The sequence below is a fragment of the Myxine glutinosa genome, chromosome 8 (genome assembly GCF_964187855.1).
Source record: "Myxine glutinosa chromosome 8, kmMyxGlut1.1, whole genome shotgun sequence".
NCBI classification, from domain to species: Eukaryota; Metazoa; Chordata; class Myxini; order Myxiniformes; family Myxinidae; genus Myxine; species Myxine glutinosa.
Window position 1 is genome coordinate 140785255 of NC_136268.1, and position 27205 is coordinate 140812459.

The window sequence follows — 27205 nt, forward strand, 5'->3', positions numbered from 1 at the left end:
TAGCTGTACCAAGTTTGAATTAGATCAATTTAGCCTCTCAAATTATAGATCTATTACAGACTTTGACCTCTTGACCCCAAAATCTAATCAGTTCATCTTTACATCATTCCAACCTGAATGGGGAAGGTGGATCAGACTCGGTAACGGTTGTTGGAGTGAGATGTGCATGGAAGACGTTTCGGGACCTGATTGGCATGCTGACGAGGAGGGGAGTGTCGTTGAAGCTGAAGGGAAAGGTGTATGCTGCATGTGTGAGAAGTGTTATGACTTATGGGAGCGAGACATGGGTAATAAACATAGAGCAGCAACGAAGGCTGGAAAGGGTGGAAATGCGAATGGTTCGGTGGATGTGTGGAGTATCGTTGAGAGAGAGGAAGACAAATGATGAATTGCGAAAGATGATGGGAATAGAGCCTGTGATGGATGCTGTGAAGAGAAACAGGTTGAGATGGTTTGGTCATGTGTTGAGGAAGGATGAAAGTGACTGGTTGCGAAGAGTGATGGAAATGAATGTAGAAGGAAGTAGAGGACAGGGAAGACCGAGAAAGACTTGGCTAAAGGTGGTGGAAGAAGAAATGTGGGCAAGGGGGTTAACAAGGGGAGATGCAGAAAATAGGGCAAAATGGAGAAGATTGTTATGGGGCCCGCAAGGCTAACCCCCACTCTAGTAGGGAAAATGGCCTTAAAATGCCTGTTGTTGTTTACATCATTCTGCATAAGTTTACCAAATTTGGTCAGAATCCCATCACTGGTTCGCAAGTTATCGCGGTAACAGTATTTTTACCTGACATGATTATATTGATTAAGATCCATTCAGCCGTTCTCAAGTTATATCGGAAACTAAAACCTATCGCGGACGGACGGATTAAAGGATGGACAGCCGGACAGACAACCTGAAAACATAATGCCTCCGACGACTTCGTCAGCCGAGGCATAATGAAATAACAAGTACAGATACATTCAAAGTACACCACCCCCATGCCAAATAAATAAATAACATCTTCCAGCACAGCATCCGGCGAAACCGCCCTGCAGCACAGAGACGGTATTAGGAGGGAGAGTTGTACAATAATTGATTGATTAATTGCATAATTAAAATCAATAAACAATAATCCTAAAATAACTTCTTAATCAATTGGCTAATAGCCTACCTCATCAACCACCAGTGTTTCATCCAAAGCTATAATTTTTAATTTTTTTTTAAAATAATACATTAATGGGGGAAAAAAATTAATTGATGAATTGACTCATCAATAAAAAAAAAATCAATGAATTGCTTCATCAATAAATCAAAAATATCCTTTATAGCCACATCACTTGGTCACTGTGGTGTCTGAATATCAGCTTCCTAGCTCAAAAGGTGCCTGAGATATTGCCCAGATGAGAAAGAAAATAAATAAATGATTAATAATGAGAATAAATGAATAATAATTATCGTAAAATAATTAAATAATTCATCAATATTGGCTAACGCTAATAGAATACCGAAACCACCACCGTTTCATCCGAATCTGTAACTTTGTAAAAAAATAATTAATTAATTCATTAATCGAATAATTAAATCATTAATCGATTTATCAATAAATCAAAAATACCCTTTACAGCCAAATCACTTGGTCATTGTCATGTCCAAATATCAGCTTTCTAGCTCAAAATGTGCCTGAGATAAAGATAAAAAGGTGCCTGCCCAGATGAGAAAGGAAATAAATAAGTACTTAATTAATTTATAATAATTAAGTAATTAATCAAGCCTGGTGTTGACTTAGCGGTTAGGGTGCCGGCTTGGGATCCTAGGATCCTGGGTTCGAATCCCGGTTGATCACTGAATTAACGCCAGGGGGGTTGACTCAGCCTGTCATCCTTCCGAGGTCGGCAAATTGAGTACCAGCTTGCTGGGATGAATGATCACAGTGTGTATCCCGATTTAGAATAGGTACACCGTATCCCTGCGTATCGTAAGAGCATGATCAAGGGTTTTTTTTTTGTTTTTTTTTTGTATACAAGATCGAGGCTCGTGAAAGAGCTAACATTAATCACACAAAAAGACAAACCGACACACAAAACACAAAAAACAAGGGGAGCGGCAGACAAGATGGGGAGAGAGGGGGAAGGACACAAACACAACATTTGAGAGCAGGGACATCGGGAGGACTTGGGGGGAGGTGGGAGAGGAATAAAACATATGAACACTGCAAGGACTCTGGGGTGAATTACCGGGGGTCGAAGAGATCAAGGTTTTCGATGGGGGAAGATAAGAGATTGTGGTGAACAGCTGTTTTAAAGACCTGGAGGGAGGAGTGGGATTGAAGGGAGTGGGGGAGTTTGTTCCAGAGGCGGGAGAAAAGGGGAATGAAAGAGTGAAGGTGAGCAGAGAGCCTAGACTTTGGCAGTTTAACCATAAGAGGGTTGCAGGCAGATCTTGTGTGACCTGAAGGAATATTGGGGGGACAGAGCACAGAGAGAGCTGGGGGAGCAAGGCCGGAGAGGAGTCGGTAGAAGACAGAAAGACCACCAAACCTGCCTGCGGTGAGTGAGTGAAAGGCCCTCGGAGTTGACTACATCGCAGGAGATTCCAATTATTCTGAAAGCTTTGGCCTCAACAGCGTGAAGCCGAGCAAGGTGTGAGGCAGGAGCACCAGCCCAGAGGGGGGAACAGTATTCCATTGAGCTGCGGATGAAAGCCTTGTATGTGGTGAGGAGCTCAGGTGTGCCAAGGAAGGACTTCGCACGACGGAGGATGCCCAGTCGGCGACTGGCTTTGGAGGCCAGCTTGGAAATGTGGTTTTCCCAAGAAAGATCATGGAAGATAGTGAGACCCAAAAGCTTGAGCGACAGAACTTCTTGGAGAGGATTGTTGAGAAAGTAGATGGGAGGGTTGTCCAGTCGGTCCTTTCGGAGAGACATTGTAAGAGTGTGAGATTTGTCAGGATTGAAAGACATGTTCCACTTGTTTGACCAGTCTGTGATTTTGTCCAGGTCTGCAGAGAGTGAGGAGGCTGCAGACTGCCGATCTGAGGGATGAGGAATGGAGCGACAGAGAATAGAGTCGTCAGCAAAGAGTTAGAGAGGATTTTCAAGAGAGTCAGAGAGATCATTGATGAAGACCGGAAAAAGCACAGGGCCCAGAACACTACCTTGGGGAACTCCAGCCTGAACAGGAAGAGGAGATGAGAGAAACCCATTCAGGGCCACACGTTGACTACGACCAGAGAGGAAGTCCGCCAGCCATGCGTGGAGATTTCCATGGATACCAAAGGAGGAGAGTTTGGTGAGCAGAGCAGGGTGCCAGACCGTATCGAAGGCACATGAAATGTCAAGGGAGACAGCTCTAATTTCCTGTTTGGCGTTGAGGACCTCCATCCATTGTTGAGAAAGCAGAAGCAGCATGTCCAGAGTAGAGTGACCAGGTCTGAAACCAAATTGATGATCAGAGATCAAGCCATTGGAGAAGAGGAAAGATTTAATATCTGAAGCAATGATGGATTCCACGACTTTGCTGATAATTGGGAGAAGGCTGATTGGTCTGTAGTTGCTGGGATCTGTTTTTGCACCTTTTTGTGCAAAGCGGTGATGTCGGCTGATTTCCAAGCAGATGGCAGATGACCTTGAGCAAAAGAGAGGGTGAAGAGAACAGAAAGAGGGAGTGAAAGAGCAGAAGAACATGATTTTAGGACCCGTGAGCTGATGCCGTCAGGACCAGTTGCAGAATCAGAGTCGAGGGTTGACAGAAACTTTTCCACCTTGTCAGGAGGAAAGGACACAGAGTCCATGAGCAGCTGGGTACGACTGGGTACGGTGGGTACAGAGAGGGATGGGTTTGGGACACAAGATTTAGAGGCAAACACAGAGTTGAGGCATTCAGCTTTTTCACGTGCGGAGTCAGCCGTTAAGCCGTTTGAGGTGAGGGAGGGGATGGAGGGGGAACAAACACCAGAAACTTATCAGCAAAGTCATGGAATCCATCATTGCTTCGGATATGAAATCTTTCCTATGAAATAATATTGAAATAAATAAAAATTCCTTCGGATATGAAATCCTCTCTGGAAAATCCTCTGTATCTCTTTGCTGATGACTCCACTCTCTGCCGCTCCATTCCTCTTCCCTCAGATCGGCAGTCTGCAGCCTCCTCACTCTCTGAAGACCTGGACAAAATCACAGACTGGTCAAACATGTGGAACATGTCTTTCAATCCTGACAAATCTCACACTCTTACTATGTCTCTCCGAAAAGATCGACTGGACAACCCTCCCATCTACTTTCTCAACAATCCTCTCCAAGAAGTTCTGTCGCTCAAGCTTTTGGGTCTCACCATCTGCCATGATCTTTCTTGGGAAAACCACATTTCCAAGCTGGCCTCCAAAGCCAGTCGCCGACTGGGCATCCTCCGTCGTGCGAAGTCCTTCCTAGGCACACCTGAGCTCCTCACCACATACAAGGCTTTCATCCGCAGCTCAATGGAATACTGTTCTCCCCTATGGGCTGGTGCTCCTGCCTCACACCTGGCTCGGCTTCACGCTGTTGAATCCAAAGCTTTCAGAATCATTGGAATCTCCCGCGATGAAGCTATCTCTGAGGGCCTTTCACTCACTCACCGCAGGCAGGTAGGTGGTCTTTCTGTCTTCTACCGACTCCTCTCCGGCCTTGCTCCCCCAGCTCTCTCTGTGCTCTGTCCCCCAAATATTCCTACAGGTCGCAGAAGATCTGCCAGCCACCCTCTGATGGTTAAACTGCCGAAATCTCGGCTCTCTGCTCACCTTCACTCTTTCATTCCTCTTTTCTCCCGCCTCTGGAACAAACTCCCACACTCACTTCAATCACACTCCTCCCTCCAGGTCTTCAAAACAGCTGTTCACCACCATCTCTTATCTTCCCCCATCCAAAACCTTAACTTTTCTACCCCCACTAATTCACCCCAGATCCACCTTGTTTGAAATTCCAACTTCTTTCCTGGAAGTCTTGGCAGTGTCCATATGTTTTATACCTCTCCCACCCCCCCCCCCCCTTCCCATGCCTTCCCCCCAAAGCCCTCTCCCTCCCACAGTTCTCTCGATGTCTCCATGTCTCTCGGTCCCTGCTCTCAAATGTTGTGTTTGTGTCCTTCCCCCTCTCTCCCCATCTTGTCTACCGCTCCCGATGTTATTTGTTTTGTGTGTCTGTTTGTATTTCTGTGTGATTAATGTTCGCTCTTTCACGAGCCTCGATCTTGTATACAAAAAACAAAAAACAAAAAAAAAAACAGATTTGACCAGACGCCACCAGGATTTGGAAGAGGGAGACAGATAAGAGAGTTCGGTCTTGAGAACGGTGAGATATTGTTTCCTGGCTCTCCTAAGGGTGGACACACACTTGTTTCGGGCTTTGTGAAAGGAAATGAGATTTCCTTCCGTTGGATTTGCTTTCCAGGAGACGAAAGCAAGTTGTTTCAGGGCAACAGCCTCACCACAAGAATCCGTGTACCATGGACGGGAGGAAGGGTATGACAACTGAAGACGAGATGGGATAAATCTGTGCATGAGAGAGCAATTTACTTTGATAGAAAGGGCATCCAGGTTGGCGTCAGGAAGGGCATCCAGCCACAAAAACATTGCCTCAAACAGGGAACCATGATTGTCATGGGGCCCGCAAGGCTAACCCCCGCTTTAGCGGGGAAAATGGCCTTAAAATGCATGTTGTTGTTGTTGTCCACAGTCCAGTGCAGGTGGATTAACCAGACTGGTAAGATAGCAAGCAGTGTACTTAACATTTTCAGAAATGTTACCCCTCGAGCTAGCCATATAAACTACACTGACCCCTCCTTTAAAAACAAAAATGACAAATAGTGTGAGAAAGAACATGATAATTCCATCATTATTTTTCCAATATATATATATATATTGTTGCGAATATGGAATTTGGCCTCCATATCCGCTTGTAAATATTCCCCTATTTTCTCCAATACTCCCCAACTTTCCCCAATCCCCCATTCCCTAGTCCCATTGCATGTAAATAACAATCAGTAGAGCCGACCTTCCCCTTATTCCCCCATTAAATGTCGTGCCCAGGTCCACCGCACCACACGTAGCCAACTTTCGGACATCTTCCTAGTTATTCTTAATCTATGTCAGTTAAGGCCTCGTTTCCATTAATTATGACTCTTCGTTGCACCAGAATGTGATTATATGGCATCAGTAGTGAGTTTAGGACCTTTCCCATACCTCCTCCCATCTTCTTCCCCAAACAACAACAATAACAACAACTACAACAACAATTACAACTACGACTACAACAACAGAGGGGCGGGGAGTGTGCGTCCTCACACCGGCTCGGTTACCCGCCATGACCATACGCTCCACGGCGTTACCCCGAAGGGGCTGGCTGTCAGCTCCTCGTCGGGGGCGGAGCCAGTAACCCCCCCCGCACGCACCCAATGAGAAGCAACGTGCCGATTCCACGAGGCGGAGCTAACGAGCCGAGGGCGTGTCACTCCCCGCCGGATATACGCGGCCACGCGCCGGATGTGACGTGAGATGCGCCCCCAGCCTGGAGAGAGAAGTCGCCACCCCTCGAGCGCTGCAATACCTCCACCGCATCTCTTAAACTGGACCGTACGTGATCCTGCCCTGAGCTCCAGGTGCACCTGGAGCGATCGCTACCCGCTTTCGTTGCAATCAAACCCCGTGTGAGTGAGCCTTGTCCCGTTTATTTGTCGTCTGTTGGGGTTAATATAAGTGTGTTTAAGTGCCCACCTTCCTATGTTTCCCTCTTGTCCCTGTAATCTAAACCTTCCGCATTATTGTAATAACAACCTTTGAGAACCGTATCCCTGGTGTCGTGTCGTATTAATTCCAGCCGTGTGTCTTCTTTTTCCTTCATTGGTCTAGCATAGCGCGATTCGTCAACGTTCGGGCACAATCGGGTAACTTGTGCAGACGTGGTCATACCATAAAACCGCTCGGTAAATAACATCCAAGCCACGTCTGTAACAATATATATTGTACAGCGCTCCTTTCCTATGTCATTGCCGGGGGCCAGAGGCGCCCCGGCAATGCCTCGCTGTCGGATATTTATTTATTTGGCATGGGGGCGGTGTACTTTGAATGTATCTGTACTTTTGTTTTGATTGGTTACTGAAGATAAACATCAACTTAGATTCTGAGTCTTAGGAAAAAAGGAATAATCCCTATGGCCTGACGTAACGAGCCCCATCCTAAGTTGGTTGAAACAAATGACGATCAATACTTCACAGATGAAAGTGTCAATGTGATGGTTGAAATGGCTTCTTCTTCATCAGCTTTGAGATGCGAGGCTTTGGCACAGCCAGAGCACATCACAGGTCACCACCAAGATCCACTCTATTTGTTGCCTTGGTTTTAATGTTGATGATTGTGGATATGCCGGCCTCACAGCGATGGGTTGTGGCAACTGGAATATGAGGACTTTGAGAGATCGGTCAGAGAGAATCTTATATTCACCACCAGGTTTTCCCCAGAATGTTGCCAGGTCAGAATCCTGAAAGTGTGCTATCAGCGAGTTATCTTCTCGCAGACCAAGGAACTCGACTTTCGCCGTGACATCATCGTCTTTGATGACTCCTTCCTTACACCCTAAGGGAATGCTGAGTTGCCCACTGGGTGATGGTAATTGCACCGTTTAAATACCCCTGGGCGAGAGGTATGAATACCTGCCTCTGAGCTATCCAGCCTAGAGACGTGAATCTTGGCCTAGCTATGAACTAGCATCCTGGTGTAAAATATCTCACGGTATCCTTCATCAAAAGAGTTATTGGCAGCACCCTGAACAAATGAAAAAATTTCTGCCCAAAAGCACAGGGCACAGTTTTTTTTTGTATACAAGATCGAGGCTCGTGAAAGAGCTAACATTTATCACACAAAAAATCAAACAGACACACAAAGTATATAATAAGGCGAGCGGTGGACAAGATGGGGAGAGAAGGGGAAGGACACAAACACAACATTTGAGAGCAGGGACATCGGGAGATCTGTGAGAGGGAGAGGGCTTGGGGGAGGAGGCGTGGGAAGGGGGGGGGGTGGGTGGGAGAGGTATAAAACACATGGACACTGCAAGGACTTCCAGGAAAGAAGTTGGAATTTCAAAAAAGTGGATCTGGGGTGAATTAGCGGGGGTAGAAAAGATCAAGGCTTTGGATGGGGGAAGATAAGAGATGGTGGTGAACAGTTGTTTTAAAGACCTGGAGGGAGGAGTGGGATTGAAGGGAGTGCGGGAGTTTGTTCCAGAGGCGGGAGAAAAGGGGAATGAAAGAGTGAAGGTGAGCGGAGAGTCTTGATTTTGGCAGTTTAACCATCAGAGGGTTGCTGGCAGATCTTGTGCGACCTGTAGGAATATTTGGGGGACAGAGCACAGAGAGAGCTGGGGGAGCAAGGCCGGAGAGGAGTCGGTAGAAGACGGAAAGACCACCAACCTGCCTGCGGTGAGTGAGTGAAAGGCCCTCGGAGTTAGCTTCATCGCGGGAGATTCCAATGATTCTGAAAATTGAAAACCGAATTCCGATGAATTTGCAGTTGAATCTCAGTGAAGAATGCAACTGGCAAACCGAATTCCGATTTGGACCCCAGTCCAACACCAACAACATTTTAGCGCCTTATGTTATGAAGTCGAGAAACGAGTGTGATGTGCCCTTTATTTTCAAGTCGCAAATGCAGATTCATCGAATCTCCGAGCAATTTGTCGAAGATCGACTTGAACACGTGATGTCCTCGAGTAGCATCACGTGTGTCGCGGCCAGCCCCGGCTGCCACCACCGAATTTACCGATCGACCGAGACGTTTCACCCGATTCTGAAATTCACAGAATTTTGCATTTTGTTTTCATAAGGCTGTTAAATGAGTTTGATTAAATGTAGTCAATTCCAGTTTTGGATGCTTCCAATATTTTTCAGGTTCTATTTCTCATAAAGATGTTTTCAAAATGTGTCAATGCATCGTCAGATTCTGAGCCTTTGGGCAAATATTGACAATGACAATCCGGCCATGCAACATTTTAACCTGTGGTTGGTTTTGTTGCAGTACCTGAACCTGAAAAGAAATATGAGCTGACGATGTTGACGACTGGAGCTCCACCGTAATCCTGAGCAGGTGAATCATTATTTTTGCAATACAGTATATGAGTGCTGTCCCCTTTTTGAGTTACGAACGTTTTTACAACTTCAGTCGTTATTCAAGAACATGAAAGGGTTTGGCATCCGAAGACAAAGAGCCGTTCACCTGAGTGTACGAGTTTCATTTTTTGTGTGTAGTAGGTACAACCGGCACAGCAACCACCCTCTGAGATTGCAAGCAGTGCCACCTGGTGGCAGGGAATACCTGAGAATACCAGACCATTTGCTACCAGAAGTTTGGGAATGTAATCCAGGAACTCACCTACTCTTCCTGAAATATGCTGTGGTAGTATGGCAGATAGGTGCAGGAATTGTGCCTTTGATGATACAAGCATGGCATTTGGCACACAGAGTATGTCCTAAGAAAGATATTTGGCTAGAGGGCCATCGCAGATTTGTCCTTTTTGAAAAATGGCTGCCGTTGTCGTCACAGGACAAATCTGCGATGGCCCTATAGCCAAATATCTTCCTGAGGGCATACTCTAACTGTGTGCCAACTCTCGCGCTTGTATCATTAGTCACAATTCTCCCAAATATTTCACCTATCTGCCGTACTATGGGATCTTTAGCGTCCACCAATTAATGTTCGCAGGCAGGCCACCTTACTTTTGTGCGCAGATCGAGGCTCATGGAAGAGCTAATATTAATCCGATGGTTGGCGCAGTTCGTGATGTAAAGCCCCTACCTGCAAAACACCACTCCTTCAGTTTATAGTCGGGCTGGGAATGAAAAACTGTCATCCTCTACATTTCAATGTGACACTACCTCCGCACCATCCTGTAACGTCAGACTTTTGCCAAAAACGTCTCTACCATTTGTCTTTTTACGCAAAAGGAAAACCTTGTCTGATCCAGTTCCCTTTATTCCACGAAAGCCTCGATTGCTTCCCAAATGCAACCGACAGCATCATCCACAGATATAGGTAGGGAATACCTGCCTCCGATACACTACCCCATATTCGAAGGGAATACCTGCCTCCGATACAATTTTTAAAAGCAGCTCAGGTGCTAAGTGCAAAAAGCCTTGTTGCATTTCTCTTGCCAATGTGGGTTCGATTTCCATGGCTGACTGGTGACTCAGCTGGGAGAGCAATGGCAAACCCCCCAGCATATTCCTTACCTTGCTTAAATGGGAAAAGGGGGGTTAGATTCCCGTGTCGTACTGAACTTCGGATGGAAATAGGAAATATTTAAGAACAATGATTAAAATGAATAAATGACAATACAGTATACGGAACAATGTGTTTTTATTGATGTTTGATGACTATGATGATGGTGGTGGTGATATTGGAAGATTCATGCCCACTGCGGGTTCGCACCCCTCGCCATTCATCTCATCCTTCCCTCCAGTGCTTCAAGCAAGCAGTGCACCACCACCATGTCACTCCATCCCAACCCATGGTCTTTATTATCCAATTTGATCAAATGCCAGCAACCCTTTTCTGGTGAAACCGCCAAAATCAAGACCCTCTGCTCACCTTCACTCTTTCATTCCTCTTTTCTCCCACCTCTGGAACAAACTCCCCCACTCCCACTTCTCCTTCCAGGTCTTTAAATCAGCTGTTCACCACCATCTCTTATCTTCCCCCATCCAAACCTTGATCTTTTCTACCCCCGTTAAAACACCCCAAATCCATCTCTTTCAATCTTCAACTTCTTTCCTGAAATTCCTAGTTGTGTCAATTTGTTTTATACCGTGTACCCCGACCGCCGCCCTACTGACGTCCCTGTTCTCTACTATTGTTGTGCTTGTATGTTTTCCTCTCTCTCCCCCCTCCCTATTTATTGTATGTTTTTTGGGTGTGTGTCTGTTCTCATGTGTAATGTGTTAGCTCTTACACGAGCCTTGACTCTGTATACAAAAAAATAATAATAATAACCCTTCATAAAGCAACCCTCTTTCTTGCTCATTTCAGTGTTTCCTTTCCTCGTCTCTCTTTCCTGTTTGTTTATTCTCTTGCCAGTTATGACCAATTATTGGCCCACTACCCCACTGTCAATCTAACCTTGCTCTTCCATGAGCCCCACTTTTGTCGATATAAAATAGGCATGCAGTTTCCCACCTTTTAGTTGGTGGATGTTAGAGATCCCACTCACAGTTACCTTCACGATGGGTAGGTGAGCTTTCACTGGAACTTGAGCAAATTCCTATCCAAATGGCCTGTTGACGGCAATGGCAAACCACACAGCATAACCCTTGCCCAGAAACTGCTGTGGCAGCACTAACACTCTTTGAGGAGTATGACACATCATTGGAGGTTTACAGTCACAGAGATGGACAATTCCACGAACATAATACATTCGAGATAGCTCTCGACATGAACAACAACAACTTACTGAAATGTCTTTCGAGCAGTGAAATACAAGAATCTCAAGTCACACAAATGTTTGAATTAGTGAAATACCAGAATCTTTACTTTTATTCCCCAAAAAAAAAAATACTTTCGGTGAAAACATCTACAAACGAGAACCGCACTCGGTAGACTGAACGGTTTAGGTTTAGTATCCACTAATTTTTGAAATGTCATAATATATAATCGTCTTTGGCCCAATCTGTCAATGGTGAAGAATCACTTGGAAAAAAAACCAAAAAAACATTCGATCCGGGTATTCACCAAAAATCGAATCAAATAGTTATTGTCACACATGCCAACATGTCCACCAAGCTCTGTCCGAATGCATCCATAACTTTGAGATATCTTGCTCACAGACAAACAGAGGGAAACAACCTCCATCCATCCTTGGTGGCACAGGTAATAATTAATTTATTGTCCCTTAAAAAAGTTTTTACAACTGTTGTGGGCTGTAAACATGAAAAATCAAAATCTCCCCCAAAAAACAAGTTATGTATGTCCCAGCACTCAATCTATTTTGTTAATGTTGCATTTCAGCTGGACATCGCCGCTCTTCGGACAGAACGTGATGGAATATGCGACTTGGTCGGATGAGGGCTGCACTTCTGACCGCGAGAAGTCACGGAAGAAGCGCACACCCTGTTTGCAGTTCCTATTCCAGTTGCAGGTGCCCTGTGTGAACACGTAAACAAATAAAGATGTCCCACTGTTAAAAGGTTCAAAACAAAGGTATCTATTCTCTCACAATGCCGCAATAACTGAGTTTTGCATCAATCACCTCAAATAAGAAACTAATGATCATTTTTGTGGCACCAGCAAAGAAAAAGGTCAAGACCCCTCTCCTACATCCAACAAAATCTTGGTGACTGAGCGCTGCATCAAAACGTCATGCTTGTGACTCATGCTCAGAGTTACAAATAAAACTCATTGGAAAGAAAACCTTAAGAGTTCATAGAACACTTTACCCCGCACCGTCTAAGGAAAAGGACATGGGCGAGGTCTTTTAAACTCTTGCTTTGCATTTCCGAGCATGATCTGTATTTCCTAAGCTTAGTGGTTAGGGTGCCGGCTTGGGATCTTAGGATCCTGAGTTCAAATCCCGGTCGATCGCTGAATTAACGCCATGGGGGTTGACTCAGCCTGTCATCCTTCCGAGGTCGGCAAATTGAGTACCAGCTTGCTGGGATGAATGATCCCGGTGTGTACCCCGGTTTAGAATAGGTACACCGTATCCCTGCGCATCGTAAGAGGCGACTAAGGGTTGGCGTCAGGAAGGGCATCCGGCCATAAAAACATTGCCTCAAACAGGGAACCATGAGGTCATGGGGCCCGCAAGGCTAACCCCCGCTTTAGCGGGGAAAAATGGCCTCAAAAATGATCATTCATTCATATCTGTATTTCCTAAGAGCTGTGATTTTGTCTGTGTGATTGGTCAAGATGACTTAAAGTTTTGTCTAAGTACTGTTAAACTGGAGGGTTATGAAAGTGCCAAGATGCTGGGGGGTTATGAAAGTGCCAGGAAGATGATTTGAAGTACGAGGCAGATCTCATTTCTGCATTTCCATATGATGCATTCAATGTAATGGATATTTTTCACAAGGCCTTTAATTAGCATTATCACAAATATCTGGTGCACGAATTGCACCTTGATAATGCCTTTGGTTTTAGAGCAACAGAACCTTTTGTAATCCAGGAAGTAGTGATTTCAATGACCAAAGCACAGTCGGTTGCATTCAAGGAATCTTACCAGGCTGAAGAGTAAGCAAAATTATTTGGTGTCATATACTCCCGAAGCACACCTGTCTATTTTCTACTATTTATTCTCCGACATTGCTCCTTCTCTCCTCCAACACTTCCCAGTCACTCCGAGATGTGTGTGTTCTTCCAATAATTCCCTCCTGTTTAAATCCAAAATCCAGGCTGACAGCGCACCTCAAGTTTTATTTGTCGCTTCTCCTGTCTATGGAACCACCTTCCAGAGGCTGCTCTGTCTCACTCTTCCCTCAACGACTTCAAGCAAGCACTCTTCACTCTTCCCCCATTATCTTTTCTGAACTCAAGCATTTTACTTTCTAGTTTGTTTCCTCCATTCCTCCTCCTCTTCCTTTTCGTTCATTGCTTTGACGTTTGTCCCATCTTGCTCTTGCATGAGCCTCGCTCCTTTAAAAAAAAAGAAGAAGTCCCACCCTCTGTACAAAAGCTGTCTTAGGAAACACTCAGATATTAGAAAAGTAAACGTGAGGCACTATATATTGAGTAAAACGATCGGTAATTTGATTTGCGCAATTAAATCTAACATTGCATCTGGATTATGACAGTCATTGGGCTTAGCAAGTAGTCTGCTAGTGTTGTTGGAAAATTACAATGTTGCTGACAATCAATAGGAAAGGTTCTTACCGTGACAGAAGGAAGGCCATCCAGGCCTGTACTGTAGATGATCTCATCCACAAGGTGGAAATCCATCCAAACAGCAAGACCATGGCAAATGCCTGGTCTAAATAAACAGAAAAAGAAGAGTCAAGCAAAAGGAAAACATTTCTTCAATTGGTCGATATTCTGAAAGAAAATGCAAAAATCTGCTGTGAAATGGCATGAAATAGAAATGAAACTTCAATGTGAGCACTCAGTGTTTTTGTTGTTCACGACTCAGATCCGGATCACAGTCATAGTAAGGGAAACATATGAAAATCTGTTAACTAAATTGTTACCAAAAAATTTCTTCACCAATATGTTTGTAAAGGTGTGTAATAACATGTGTTAAAATGTTGAAGGTCAACTCCCGTGGGAAACCCAGAAAAAAAGCTGTTGAATTCGGGTACCGAAAAATTATTTTCGAGAATTTTTATTTTTTTAAATCGGCCCTTAAGTAACTTATGAGGGGTCAAATAAGGGTTTTTCATGATTCTGAGTTGATTGTTAACATTTATATTTCACCACAGACACTCCTTTGTGGAAAAATAATTTCTAAATATATCTCATTTTCTACTTTGCAGGACATGGAGTCTAGCAATATGGATGAAGACGTTACTCCACCTGTGCTCAATTGCTTCATCTGTGCACGCTCGGATACACCAGCTGAAAGGCTCATACAGGCAACTCCAAAGGGATACTCAACTTTATTGAAACAAGCAGAAACTGTCGAAAATGTTACTGTTGTGGAACGTATGAAGGAGGCTCAAAAGGAAGGAAAACTGAGGTACCACCAGAAGTGTAAAAATGATCTGTACAACAACTTTGTTGCAACCACCAAGAAGTCAGCTCAAGCATCAAAGGCAGAGAAAGAGTCATCAAAGTTGAAGAGAAGACGCACTACTTGTGAGTTCAGTTCATCAACTGGCTGCAGTTCTAGAAGATCACAGTCAGTTGACCTCCTGTATAAGGATGTATGCATTCTTTGCAACCAACCAGCCCAGCTCTACAAAAATAATCCAACACAAGCTAGAAAGAAATACAGAGTGCCAGATAATTTGACTGCAGGTACACTGAAGGCAAGCTTGCTGAAGACAGCACGGAGTCGCGGGGATGACTGGGGCACTGAAGTCACTGGACGCCTGGAAGGGATCAACGACTTGGTAGCAGAAGAAACACTGTACCATTTGCGATGCAAACTTATGTTTGCGAGAGGTGACAGTTTGTCCAAGACTGATGAGGAAGGAAAAAGGAAGAGAGGACAGAGGAGTATTGATGAGGAGCGAGAGGCAGTTTTTATTGAATTCTGCGAATGGTTAGACTCAGAATTAGAGCATGGGGTAATGAACATGGACCAAGTCCATGAAAAGCTGCAGGAGTTTGATCAGTCACCAGAGAAGAGCCTTTCTTATTCAAAGCATTGGCTAAAGATAAAACTTCGAGAGAAATACGAAGACACCTTGTATTTCACAACACAGGAAAGAAGGGCAGATGTACTCTGTCTCAAAGATGGCACCGACAATATTCTGCGAGAGCATCATGCTAATCTTGACCATGGAGATGAGAAGACTCAGATCATAAAGACGGCACTCAAGTTCATATCCAATGATATTGCCTTGATTGATTTAGGTCCAAAGTCATACCCCACCACACACAGTATGACTGACATCGATAGTCAGCTGACACTTGTTCCTGCAAGCCTTCAGATGTTCTTGAGACCGATTGTCAAGACAGACGAAAGAGTTGCCGTTTGGGGGCAGAATTTTATTAAGGCCTGTCGACCTCGGTCTGGAGTATTGCCACACCAAATGGGGCTTGCCATACAACTTGATCATAGATTTGGGTCAAAATGGATGCTCAACAAGTTCCACCGGCTGGGATACACTGAGTCTTACACGGAGACACAAAACTACAAATACTGCTTCCTTAATAGTAGGAGTGGAGATGATGTTCCAGATACTTCTGGCACTCTTGACACCATTGTGGAGGAAACCGATGAACAGATCAATGATGAGGTTGCGGTTGATGCTGCGCTTGAGGATCAATCAGTGATGACAGCCAAAGTGCCAGCCAGTGAAAGTGAATTGTCAAGTAATGATCAGGTGGTCTTTATGGAGGTTGGGGAAACAAACAATGCAGTCACTCAGTTTGTTGGAGACAATATAGATTTAAACATTGTCTCTATTCACGGAAACACTCCCTTTCACTCAATGGGTTGGATCGAAGTCACCTCTCCGGCACCACCTTTGCCAGATCCACAGACAACAGCAGCTTTCCCCCGGGTGAAGTTGAAGGCACTCGACAAAGCTAAGATCCTGAGAGGAACTGAAGTAAAGATTATTCCATTTACGAATGCCAGTTCCAACACTGGACCCCACGGCTCCTGAGGAGCTATTGCACTTCACGAGCTGTAATTGTCATGGAGATTGCAGCAACCGGCGATGCAGCTGCAAGAAGAATGGGGTCACATGCATCTCGGCCTGTGGAGTCTGTAATGGCATTACATGCAGAAACGGCAGTCATGATGTTGTTGAGTCTGAAGAAGACATAGACAATGACTGTTGAAACTTCTGACATTGTGAATGAGAAATAACTCTTGAGTATTATATATGTATGTGAAATAAAAGCTACTTTGTGTGTAAATGTAAAAGTGAAAATATAAATGTTAACAATCAACTCAGAATCATGAAAAACCCTTATTTGACCCCTCATAAGTTACTTAAGGGCCGATTAAAAAAAATAAAAATTCTCGAAAATAATTTTTCGGTACCCGAATTCAACAGCTTTTTTTCTGGGTTTCCCACGGGAGTTGAACTTCAACATTTTAACACATGTTATTACACACCTTTACAAACATATTGGTGAAGAAATTTTTTGGTAACAATTTAGTTAACAGATTTGTGAAATATCTCATAAAATGCCCTTACTATGAGTAATAATTTGTTGGAGAATGGGATCACCCAAAATTCTTCTAAAAGATCAATAACAAAAATGACTCGCAATTCACCATTTTTCGGGTTGGTTGCACAAAATTATTCAAAACAAAAACATTTTGAGCCTTTCGAACAAGATCACGATAAACTGGACGTCTGTTCTAAAATTGATCAGGATCAAACCAAGATGGATGTTTTATCATCGTTTCTCATTTCCTTACGGTATTTATAAACAGAACCGCGGTTATTAAAGACTTTCATATCAATAAATTCCTTTAAAGTTATTCTGTCTTCCAATAGATTTCAGAAAGGAATAATTATTTCCAATGAAAACTTTTCAGGAAAGGATTGATCCCCCACCCCACCCATCACCAGAACCAGTGGGAGATATGCCAGAATTGCAAAATAATCTTGGAAGTGCCTCGGAAAGCTTCTGACCTAACGAGTGAAAGGGTTCCGCTGTTTTCAATCGGCTGATCAGGCAAGGGGCACGAGAAATCCAATGTAAGAGCAGTTGCTTCCATGGACAACGCCATGCAGTGGTATTCCCACAAAGGATGCGTCTCGATCTCATCAAACTCCCGGAACTCCATTGAGGCCTGCGGAAAGGAAGGAAAACTATTGAATTCCTCTGATATTCACTTTGAGTGACATTGACCAAGCTCAAACCATTGCGCAACCACCGACCTTCCCCCCACCCCTTCTTCCATCCTACTCATGTGCATGTGTAATCTTTACTATAATGGAGCAAACATGGATGTCACCAAAACTCCAAAATTGACATTTAGCAGTGCTTGTGCATACGGATAGGTTCCAAACCCGGTTCTACCTCTGGTTCCACCCCAATACTCGTCTTAAGTGAACAGACGGTGGTTGCACAATGGTCTTAAGTGGCCACCCAATGCCAGCAGACAAGCATGTACTCCAGTGCATGTACTCCAGTGCACATACTCCAGCACGTTCTCCGGCCCACCGAAAAACCCTGGGGCCAGGTACGGTCCGTGAGCTGTAGCACATTGCCCACTGAAGGTAGGCCGAGAAGGGTACTCCCGGGCACTTCCTCCCCTAGGGGAGGAAGTGCCCGCTAGTACTTTTATAAAGCTCTCAGATGAGAGTCTAATGAGAGGACAAAGGCAATACAAATTCTAGAGTTATCTCTCGTAAACCACAGACTGAATCTTCTCCAATGCCTTGCACCTTGTAACTGTTTTCACTTCATATTTCTTTTTTTTATTTATCACAATATGAACATGGAGTGGCAGAATGGTCTCGAGATATACACACGCGCCTGAGCTGCCGAGCCTGGGTTTGAATCTTGACCCAGCTATAAACTGTTATCCTGGTGTTTCATCAATGTGTGTGCCGTCCCTTGGATAGACGTTAAACTGGGATCCTGTTTTCCAGCATTTATTGGTGGATGGTAAAGATCCCACGTGGTGACCCATCTAGAATTGTAAACCTAGCCAAGAAACCTCTTCAGCAGAACCGACGCTCTGTATAACTATAGACCATGGTACATGACGATATGCACTTGCATTCTTGTTACACCAATGTGAGCAACCAAACCTTGCCTGTATCATCTCATCCATGACAGATACATCAAAACCTTCACACTCGCCAACTGGTGCACGGATCTTCCATAGGTCCTGGCAGGCAAGGAATACAAAGACAGCATTTGCCATGTAGTGCAAGCAAACTTCGAAAAACGACACCGACACCGACACACACACACACACACACACACACACACACACACACACACACACACACACACACACACACACACACACACACACACACACACACCTTGAAAAAGAGTAAGATACCCATGTAAATGTTTATACTTGTGCATGTAAATCTCAACAGGAGTAAAAAAAAACAAAACTATTTTTTCGGATTCTTTCTCAATAATTCTTGAGCTTCTCCTCGACCCAGGTTTAGAAATTTCAGGACAAAATAGCCGATCTAAACCACCTGAAACTCTACAGCCATGAGATGAAGAGTGGCAGAATGCGGCAGTATCCTGGCATCCGATCTCAGGAGTGGGTCGAGTGCCGATCGTGCATACCAAAAGTACACGTTATGCCAAGGGAGCAGGCTCGTGGTGAAGAATGGCTCTGCGATGAGCACAGACACCTAGAGGACAATAAGATGGAGTCAACCTGTTGTACAATTTACACCTGCTATTATGATTGGAAAACATTTATTGAAGTGTACATTTAAAAGTTATTGGTCTAAATATAGAAGTTTGACCTGTTTAGCATTTCCATCTGGGCATTTATTGCATGATGCTGAGATCATACCTTGAAATCCCATATATTGCATTGATTTTTTAATCTACTGCCAATGCCATAAACCAAATAAAATCCCAATAAAAATGAAAATTTTAAATGTCCTGAGTCATAAGGATTTGATATTTGTGATTACACATAGCTAGGATATGGTAAATACAAAAGACACATGCACACCCTCAGGACGGTTGTGAAATTTAATGAAGGTTCCTCAAACAAAGGTAATCGAGTTCTGTGAGAGATTATCAACTATTCTCAAAATTGTTACCTTCTTCCCTTGCAGATCGTCTGAAGAAATATCTTCAGGCCTTTTGTTTATAATCTCCACAGAATCCGTCAGATCGTTTGCTTGCAGGACCTAGAATGCCGGAATTGTAAGAAAAAGTTTATTATATTCAAATGGAATGCAAGGACATCAATCCAAAGTGGTCTTTAAAAACCACAAGCATATTCTAAACCCTGTTTCACTGCTGAGAGAGAGGGAGGAAGAGAGATCAGGAATGTTTTGGAAGAAGTGGAATCTTACTTCAATAAGGCGTATGCATGCATGTATGTATGTATGTATGTATGTATGTATGTATATATATATATATGTATGTGCATGTGAGTGTGTGTATGTATGCATGCATGCATGTATGTATGTATGTTGTATGTATGTATGTATGTATGTATGTATGTATGTATGTATGTATGTATGTATGTATGTATATATATGTATGTGCATGTGAGTGTGTGTATGTATGCATGTATGTATGTATCATTATGGAATCGAAACGGCTGGGCCAATCTCCACCAAATTTTACAGACGTGTTCAGGATACCCAGAGTCAGGTCATTAGCACAAACTATCAGGTTCAATAGGATTTCAAAAATCTATTACGGAGCAAAAAACTGCTATTCATAACGTTTGCAACATTTACAAGTAAATGATAACTTCAATTTTAGTCAGGTTCACTATGTCAATAAATTATATTTCGTTCAAAATCATGGTAGATTAGCAAACCTATACATTTTTGGAAAGGTTATAGCATAAGGAAACTAAAAATCAATGTTTACATTTGGAGAGATACCTGTATGGCGGCCATTTTGGATTTTCAAAATGGCCACTGTAAAATACATATTTTGTTCTATTTCTGCCTCTAATTACCCTAAAAACTTTTTAAAATATACTAAACCTATATTTTCAGGGACAAGGAATCCAATGAAAGTATCAAATTAGTGCTATGGGGAATGGTAAGACACGAATCAAAGGTTTTGAATTGCAAAATACTGTCTTTATATTCGCGATAAGTTGCATAATCAAATACATGTTATCATTTTGTACAGGCAGTTAATAACATCAAAATGTGTCACAATAATTCATATCACAAAACATACACAGGCAGTCAGCAAAATCATATATACACATGCAGTCAGTATAACTTCACATCTACACAGGCAGTCAATGACAAAATATACACAGGCAGTCAATGGCATCAAACATACACGATTACAGAATATGCCATTTAGAGTTCGTCATCACTGTCCTGTGTGTCGTATCCGACAATATAGTCCGCATCGTTTTCACAGTCCGTTCCACACAAGCAAAGGTCGGTCAAATTGATTGGCAAATCGAATTGGTCGAATGGTCGATCGAATCGAATTCGATGAATCAAATCGAATCGAATCGATCGAATTGGTCGAATGGTCGATCGAAGCGATTGGTCGAATGGTCGAATGGAATTGGTCAATTGGTCGGAATTGGCAAATGTAAACATTGATTTTCAGATTTTCCATGTAATAACGTTTCCAAAAATGTATAGGTTTGCTAATCTACCATGATTTTGAACGAAAAAACATAGTGAACCTGACTATTTGGAGGAAATGGCTTATCAGAATAAAATTTCCCAATCGCTATGATTACTCAGTCAGCAAGTGAAATAATTGTTTTTATTGACCTGTGTGTGCAGTAATAATAATGCCAAACCATCACCGAGTTATTAGTCCCCTATCCGTTTCACCGGAGGGGACCATAGTTTTGCACTCTGACCGTCTGTCTGACCTGTGGTTTTCCAGACTTTCCACCCTTAACCTCTAACATGTTCAACTGAAACTTGGTACATGGTTTTATTATGATAAGTTACAGAACATGTTCAAGTTTCAGGGTGTTTCGCCAATTTTTCAGTCATGGTCTTTTTGGACTTTGAAAATATCACACCAGTAGGGGGCATGTATTGCAAAGCAATTCTCCCTCTTGTTTAATCTGTTCCATATTTGAAAACCCAAGTTTAAAATGCATAACTAAGAGTCTGGTTCTTCATTGAGCCTGTTGTTTTCAATTAGAGCAACATCGTTTCTTATCAATTAAAACCAAAGGGAATGTGAGGTGGGTTGGCGTTGGGGGGTGGGTGGGGGGGGGGACTCACCTTTTTAATCACCTGTTGAGACATGGATGAAATTTCCACAGAAAATACCTATGAATCGTACAGGTAAGGGGTTCAGGATAGTAAACAGTTAGACATCATTTGGAAACACCATCTATTCATATTAAACTTAATCGGAGCAGAAGGAGCAATTGATCGAGTTAGAACTATCGATCATTGATGAGGGATGTCATCATGTTCAATGGGATTACAAAATCGATTATGGAGCAAAAAGCAAACAAATCCATTCAGACTGAAACTTGTACAAACTACACTGATCTCCTTTATCCACATTAATTAATGGGGTGGGGTGAAGAAAAAAGGTTTTTGATAATTTTGCTAGAGATTAATTGAGCTCTCCTGGGCTATTTCCCACTTGCCTTTGCCATATATTTTGTTTCACCGTCGACATGACAAAGCAAATCGAGTTATTGATCAACTGCAAAGCTTCGGGTAAGACGTGCGAACGTTACAGCTTTTTATGGACACTTCATCAATATTAATGGGATTCTTAAAACGGTGTACAATCAAGTCGGTCTAAAAAAAGGAATCTCACCTTGGAGAAACTCTTGGCTGCAGCCATGACCGGAAGTAAACTGCCATCTCCAACACTTAGGCACACATCACCTCGTCTTATAACCTCAAGGGAAGAAAATACCAGAATTAACAAAAAATGTAATCAAAAACCAAAAGTCTAACAGCGGCGTAGCCGGTCTTGTTTGCTACTTCAGTTGAAGAGGATAGTATGACCTGGGTGGAGATACCAGTTAACAAATAATTTTAAAAACCCCACCTTTACAGGCCATTTTTCCCTGTAGAGCAGGGGTTGGCCTTTTTCGGGCATGGTGGTCCCCTTTTTGAAGCAATGTTTTACAGCCGGATGCCCTTCCTGCTTCCAACTCTGTTAGTCGCCTCTTGCGATACACAGGGAATTACCAGTGAACTGGTACTCAATTTGCCGACCTCAGAAGGATGACAGGCTGAGTCAACCCCCCTGACGTTAATTCAGCGATCGACCGGGATTCGAACCTAGGATCCTCGGATCCCAAGCCAGCACCCTAACCGCTAAGCCAACACCAGGCTAAGTTAGCAAATAATGTAAGTTTAAAAATATTATGAAGTACTCCAAGTCTCTCAGCTATCTGTTACCATGGACGTGAAGAGTGCATTGAGACACTGGTTTATTCTAGATGTTTCGAGTCAACAATGAACCAACCATACACCGCTTCAATGCAGTACCTTTGCAGTCACGACAAGGAGATTGCAGTTTTACAATTATATTTACTGTATTATTATTATTATTATTACGAAGATGATGTTACTGGATTAATAAACCAAGGCTAATTCCTAACTCCCACGATAATTAGTACACCGCTTCTCGAGTCATCAATTAACCATACATCGCTTCAATCCAGGAACTTTGCAGTCACGGCAAAGGGATTGCAGTGTTACATTTATATTTACTATATTATTATTACATAAACAATACTACTGTATTAAGAAACCTGGGCTAATTTGTCTGAAGTGGCCTGAAGGTGAGGCATGAAGCCGAAGGCCTATATGTACTTTGTCGTTGGAAGACCTGTAACGCCAATGCTTTGTATATTTGATGATCATTTTAACAATCGGTTTGTTTGTGTTTCACACTGAATGAAAAACGTAAAGGTAGAGAATGGTGATTGTGATATATGACTTGTTTGATGATATGTTCGGCCTGAACGAAATTGGAATCTAAATGGTGGTGTGTGGAGTCAGCCGTTGTACACTGCAATTACATCACAGACGTAATCCCATCACATCACCCCTATCATGTGACCAGGTCCTCAGCTCTGATTGTTGTACGTTTGTGAGGGACATACATTCATACATACAAACATACATACGGACATACAGACACTGTTCTACTTTGCCCTATGAGCTGCGCTGTAAAGAACCTCATGCTGAAATTCTGCATGTACTGCAAAAAATTATTTCAATAAAAAAAGGTAAATCATTATCGAAAATTGGTTACTGGCAGAGTAAATGCAAGGGTCATCCACCCAAATATTATCATGACAGTTTTTCCACCACCGCTCCACCTCCCACCCCACCAAAGCCAACCTTTTGCAGAGCCTGTTCATAAAGATTGGTCCTTGCGACATCATTCAGCTCACCAAGACGTGCCCGGTTCCAAAGTAGGTGGGCTAAACAAGAGCAGATAGGTCGCTGGCGAGTTGGCATGAGGGCTGCATTGCTGAAACATGGTCGTCACAAGGGGGAGGTTATGGGGTATGTACAGCTACACAAGTCTGTTACTGGGGAGCATTTATTATGACAACCATTTCCAAAGAGAATCCAAAAATAACGAGCATCTCACACATGGAACAGGACCCCACACACCTGCTGCCATTGTTCACGCTATACCACACAGTGTATGAGTCATGAGAGGCTGTGAGTTCCAGATCATCACCTAGCGAGATGGACACCGCCTCAGGCAGGAAATACAGACACTGCATCCAATGGTCTCGCCACTACGTGTGCAACAGGTAGGAAAAAAGAAGTACAGGATTTGGGGTAATTTTCAGCAAAATCTTGGATGAATGCATGAAAATGGGGCACAGGAGAGTCAGCAATCATTTAGGCCACAAATAAGAAACAAAAGATGTGATAAAATGTGCAAGCAACAATTAGAGAGAGAGGTAGATTCTCTCTTTCTGGGGCTGATGTTCACCTTGGCATCTTCAGGTTTTTTGCAGGCCCACCTTGGTGCCGTGGAGCAGACTATCTTCCCTTCGGGATCCATTTGAAGGTCCCACCAGGAAAACACACAATGAGTGAGGCCAGGGTGCAAACAAGGCACCACACGTGTGCAGGAGGCTGGGGAACTACTTTCTAGTTTGCTGAATTCAAAGCTGTGTGATACATGGAGCAGAATTCATGATGCCAGCAAAACAGGGAAATGGAATGTGCAGTTAGCAACATCCACTTCAGCAATGAGAAAAAAAAATGCAGAATGCCAATTTTTTTTTTTTTGCAAACAATCAGAACATAAATGATCCTTGATTAATATTTAGCTTATGGTTTAAGCGTCATATCAACTTTTCAACAGTAAGGAAGACAGAGGTTGGTGGAGGAGTGAGAGGTTGGAGAAATGGTGGTCAAGGTCTCCTGTTTTATTCTTTGTTTTAGAACTGCAGTTAACAATATGTCACACATCAAATGACAAGAGAAAGAACAAGGGTACAACAAAGAAAAAGGAGAAAGCAGTGGGATTTGTGGGAGAGGTGAAGTAAACTGACACGAGGGATCGGAGATGTTCAAGGAGGAGTTGAGGTGTGGAGGAAAAGGAAAGGGAAATCCACAAGAGGTCTAAAATGCTAGTATTTCTGCATACGTAATATGTAGATTGAAGTAGGACGACAATGAGAGGTTCATTACCTAAACATAGGGATGATAGGAGATAGTTGCACAAAATCATCCACAGAAATCCGACCGAGCTGTATATCGAGCACGGATGCCGCACCACTGCATGTAGACATGTCTGCTGGAGGAAGGAGAATGTTGGGAAGTAGCTGATGGAGTTTCCACAAAGATGGGGACTCGACCAGCTGAGCATACACTATCGCTCGATAGGGTACAGCCTCACAGTCTGCCTGATCAGATGTCGGACAGGAAGAAAATAAAAGAAAAACAAACAAGAAGGAGAATTGTTTTGCAAAACATGTCCCCTACCAAGTTCAAGTTCAATATGTTAAAAGGTAAGAGGAAAGTCTGGAAAACGGACCCATGTATAATATGATACTTTCTAAGTTCAAATAGGGCAATCCATGAAACATCCGTGAAAAATATATCACTATCTGCCATGATCTTTCCTGGGAAAACCACATTTCAAATCTGGCCTCCAAAGCCAGTCCCCGACTGGGCATCCTCCGTCGTGCGAAGTCCTTCCTTGGCACACCTGAGCTCCTCACCACATACAAGGCTTTCATTCGCAGCTCAATGGAATACTGTTCTCCCCTCTGGGCCGGTGCTCCTGCCTCACACCTAGCTCGGGCTTCACGCTGTTGAAACCAAAGCTTTCAGAATCATTGGAATCTCCCGCGATGAAGCTAACTCCGAGGGCCTTTCACTTACTCACCGCAGGCAGGTGGTGGTCTTTCTGTCTTCTACAGACTCCTCTCCGGCCATGCTGCCCCAGCTCTCTCTGGGCTCCGTCCCCCAAATATTCCTACAGGTCGCACAAGATCTCCCTGCAACCCTCTTATGGTTAGACTGCCAAAATCAAGACTCTCTGCTCACCTTCACTCCTCTTTTCTCCCACCTCTGGAACAAACTCCCTCAACTCTCTTCAATCCCACTCCTCCCTCCAGGTCTTTAAAACAGCTGTTCACCACCATCTTTTATCTTCCCCCATCCAAAACCTTGATCTTTTCTACCCCCGCTAATTTCACCCCAGATTCACTTTTTTGAAATACCAACTTCCTTCCTGGAAGTCATTGCAGTGTCCTTGTGTTTTATACTTCTTCCACCCCTCCCCCCCTTCCCACAACTCCCCCAAAGCCCTCCCACAGATCTCCCGATGTCCCTGCTCTTAAATGTTTTGTTTGTGTGCTTCCCCTTCTCTCCCCATCTTGTCTACCGCTACCCTTATTATATGTTTTGTATGTCTGTTTGATTTTTTGTGTGATAAATGTTAGCTCTTTCACGAGCTTCGATCCTGTATTTAAAAAAAAAAAAAAAAAAACCGTGAAAAATTTGTGAAACATCCCGAAACTCAAACTTATTCTGAAACTTATATAGAATGAATGAATATGAATGATTGTTTTAAGGCCATTTTTCCCCGCTAGAGTAGGGTTTAGCCTTGACCGGACATTTTTAGCCGCGTCGCAGACGCTGCTCATAGAGTGCCCTCTGCTGTTGTTCTTGTTCTTGTTCTTCTTCTTCTTGTTCTTGTTCTTGCAGAGAAGACAAAACCTCAAAGCTCCACCCATTCTGGGAACCATAGCTCCACCCATTGTGGGAGAGGCTTCATATAAACAAATATCCACCATTTTATTAACTCGCATAGCTTTGAGGCCTGTTTTGTAGGCCCGTGGTGTCTTGCTCTCTCACACAGTTTTCTTTCAAATCAAATTCGATATATCATTTCATTTTTCACAGTCGCTAACATAGGTTTAGACTCGGTTGAAAAAAAACGTGAAGAAAATCCGATGAAAGTTGCCCTTTATAGAACGAAATGAATTCTCAAAGGCCTGTAACTTCAAGTCCATTGAGATTTTTTTTTTTTAAATCGCGGCATGGTCAGTCATACACCGCCCGAAATAACATACGGGAAAATGCCGAGATATATTGTTGTTTTTTAAAATCGCGGCATGGTCAGTCATACACCGCCTGAAATAACACACGGGAAAATGCCGAGATATATATATTTTGTTTAAATCGCGGCATGGTCAGTCATACACCGCCCGAAATAACAGACGGGAAAATGCCGAGATATATTAAAAATTCGTCCATTTGATGATAATCGTCACGATGAAATATTTAATTTATACGTCGTCACAATAATGTGGACAGAGGAGATAGCTTCGTTCACGTGTAGCCACATATGGGAAATTGCCGAGATATATATATTTTTAATCGTGGCATGGTCAGTCATACACCGCCTGAAATAACAGACGGGAAAATGCCGAGATATATTAAAAATTCGTCGCCACGCACGGGAAA

The 27205-nt window shown here is 43.3% G+C and overlaps 2 protein-coding genes across 6 annotated transcripts in view; one reads left to right on the forward strand and one right to left on the reverse strand.

Annotated features, from left to right (window-relative positions):
* IQCC (IQ motif containing C) overlaps nt 1-12196 on the forward strand; it is a 43843-nt gene extending 31647 nt beyond the window's left edge. For all 4 annotated transcript variants that reach the window (XM_068125310.2, XM_068125313.2, XM_068125311.2 and 1 more), the window contains 2 exons: nt 9024-9092; nt 12006-12196. In XM_068125310.2, coding sequence (XP_067981411.2) covers nt 9024-9053 — 30 coding nt within the window. In that variant the 3' untranslated portion in view covers nt 9054-9092; nt 12006-12196. The remainder of the gene's footprint in view (nt 1-9023; nt 9093-12005) is intronic.
* Nucleotides 10345-27205, reverse strand: part of PRMT7 (protein arginine methyltransferase 7) — a 28567-nt gene continuing 11706 nt past the window's right edge. Inside the window, exons 6-17 of one of the 2 annotated variants that reach the window (XM_068125308.2) lie at nt 24920-25134; nt 24213-24393; nt 23882-24012; nt 23603-23735; nt 22059-22142; nt 21506-21553; nt 19370-19459; nt 18785-18946; nt 18382-18456; nt 17249-17409; nt 13866-13962; nt 10345-12140 (exon numbers count right to left, since the gene is read on the reverse strand). In XM_068125308.2, coding sequence (XP_067981409.1) covers nt 11976-12140; nt 13866-13962; nt 17249-17409; nt 18382-18456; nt 18785-18946; nt 19370-19459; nt 21506-21553; nt 22059-22142; nt 23603-23735; nt 23882-24012; nt 24213-24393; nt 24920-25134 — 1542 coding nt within the window. In that variant the 3' untranslated portion in view covers nt 10345-11975. The remainder of the gene's footprint in view (nt 12141-13865; nt 13963-17248; nt 17410-18381; nt 18457-18784; nt 18947-19369; nt 19460-21505; nt 21554-22058; nt 22143-23602; nt 23736-23881; nt 24013-24212; nt 24394-24919; nt 25135-27205) is intronic. The other variant, XM_068125309.2, reaches the window with a different exon arrangement.